This window comes from Nyctereutes procyonoides, unplaced genomic scaffold (genome assembly GCF_905146905.1).
Source record: "Nyctereutes procyonoides isolate TBG_1078 unplaced genomic scaffold, NYPRO_anot_genome, whole genome shotgun sequence".
NCBI lineage: Eukaryota > Metazoa > Chordata > Mammalia > Carnivora > Canidae > Nyctereutes > Nyctereutes procyonoides.
This window is the reverse complement of record NW_026575051.1, coordinates 54,810,413-54,812,833: the sequence shown is the minus strand read 5'-3', so window position 1 is coordinate 54,812,833 and position 2,421 is coordinate 54,810,413. Positions and strand designations below refer to the sequence as shown.

Below are 2,421 nucleotides of genomic sequence, written 5' to 3'. Positions count from 1 at the left end.
CAGGATAATTTAAAATCAAAAGGAGTGATTGCTAATGCTGAGCTCTCAGAAATCTCCATCAAAATATACATGTTACCCAAGAGAGAATGATAAAAATAAATTGTGACACAAAAGCAGAATGTTGTCTCTCTTCTTATCCTCAAAACTTGGATGATAGCTCATCAAAATAATTTTTCCAAGTGTGCAAATGATGGAAAACTTTAATTCCAAAACCATTTCTCTAAATTACCAACAGATTTATATTCTTGATGCCTTTTCACATGATCACAAGCCAAGCATGCATGTGATTCCCAAAATCGTGGAAGATTCACTGTGAAATCCTTCCTCCAGTTAAAGTAACTAAGGTATAACTTATTGTTTTTGTCAACTTCTTTCAGATACTTCGCTAGCTCACTGGGAGAGTTATAATCTTCCACATGAATGAATGAATCTGCTGGAATATAATTCTCATAATTTTCCCTAGATGGCCCCAGAACAACAGGTACAGAGCCAGCTAGAAAAGCATTGTAGAGCTTTTCTGTGATGTAATCTTTGTGGATTGAGTTTTCAAAAGAAAGATAAAATTTGCAAGTAGATATGGTAGGAATCAAATTTTTATCATTCACATACTCTCCAAATGCTTGCCCATATGTATGGATTTCAATGCTTTTGCTTAGCTCATTGTAATACTTGACCCTCGCATGCTCAGGGTTCCAGTTACTTACAACCCAGCACACTAACTTCTCTTTGCTTGGCACTTCAAACACGAAGGGGTTTGTGCTCACCGTCAAGAAGCCATAAGGCACTTGGATATCTGAGTCGCGGCGGTAAGTCAGAGTCAAGTTGAAGAGGTGCTCAATACCACTCTTTTGGGGCGTGTGAGTTGGTGATTCCAAATTCATCCAAATCCATTTCTGGAAGGGTGGCCTAGCCTGCTGAGGTAAGTTAGTCAGATCCCAACTGATGTCTCGGTGATGGATCAGAACTGCATGAGATTTGTTGTATAGAGAACGGTCTGTTGTGAGATGGCATCCTTGGATGTTGAACATTGCTTGGCAGGATGTAAGGTCAAAGGTCTGCCCAAATGGCCACACCCAAATGAGGATAGTAGTTTCATTAAAATAATCAGTTTTGGTGGAGAAGAAGTTTTTCATTTTCAGCACTGAGCTGGCTGATTCCATTGGACTGAAGATCCAGCTGTTGGTGGGCTTGATGTAAATGAGCAGACATGCCATGAAGCAGCCCAGGATAATGCAGACGATTAAAAATGGGCGGAGAATTCCTTTGGATGCTGATGTCATAATTTTTTCTGTGAAACAGATAGAGGGATAGTAGGTAGGGGGTAGTGATGAAAAGTTAATCATAAATATAGGTACATCTCAAAATACACTTACAAAATCAATTGCATTTTCCTGTTTAGTTTTATTTTTTAAAAAGTATTTATGTATTTATTTATTTGAGACAGAGAACAAGCAAGAGACAGAGAGAGCACCAGTAGGAGGAGGAGCAGAGAGAGAGAGAGAAGCAGACTCCCGCTGAGCAGGGACCCCCAAGGATCCCTGGATCCAGAGATTCCGGGATCATGACCTGAGCTGAAGATAGATGCTTAACTAGCTGAGCCACCCAGGAGTCCCCTCTGTAGTGTTATTAAGCCATTGAGAGAAGTGTAGCTTTTATTAAGCCAAGAAACTGCTTTTAAAAGGAACTTTCCCCTGAACTCTATAAATAGTAAGGGAGAATTTGTCATAAGTGGACCAGCTTACCTTCAAGCTGAGTTGCATTTTTTTTCCAATGACATCTTTACCTGTGATATTTTTATTTGCTTCTAGAAAGCTGGCACAAAGAATAGCGTCATCAAAGCTATGACTAAAATTTTTAGAACTTTGAAACCATATCAGATTTGTGAACATTCCCCAGTTTATATAATCACTTATTTCCTAGTGCACTTTTTATGATTGTAATATTACTTTGCAGTTCAGATGGAATTCTTTAGAAAACCAAACATTTTAAAGAAAAAAGTTTTGTTTTAGTTTATTGGTGTAAGTTCATCTTCACTGTCAAAAATGCATTACAATAGTCCTCTTGTAAAAAATAGCAACCTGTGTTTTTTCTTTTTCTTTTTTTTAGTAAGTACTCTGATGCAAAAATTTGATAAATTAAAACCTCTTTTTATTTTCCTTATAATTTTTCTTGTTTACTTTTACTAATCTGTTACTACACCCAAGATCTGCTAGATTGTGATAATAAAATGCTCTAGTGGCATTAGAAAAACATTCTCACTTATGTGGTATCAGGGCATTAAAAAAAAGTTTTTCTTAGCATTAAAATATTAGTATAATAAAGATAAATGGATTCTCAAAAGAAAAGAATTATATTTCAGAGAGAACAGTATTGATTTTGTGATTTATAGCATATTGCAGTTAAAAAGATGAATCAAGGTTT

General features: G+C 36.4%; 1 protein-coding gene across 1 annotated transcript; it reads right to left on the bottom strand.

Moving 5' to 3' along the window:
- Positions 1 to 200: 200 nt before the first annotated feature.
- Positions 201 to 1,280, bottom strand: FUT9 (fucosyltransferase 9). Its single transcript, XM_055330907.1, has one exon. The coding sequence runs from the start codon at positions 1,278 to 1,280 to the stop codon at positions 201 to 203; it is 1,080 nt and encodes a 359-aa protein (XP_055186882.1).
- Between the last annotated feature and the right edge of the window lie 1,141 nt (positions 1,281 to 2,421).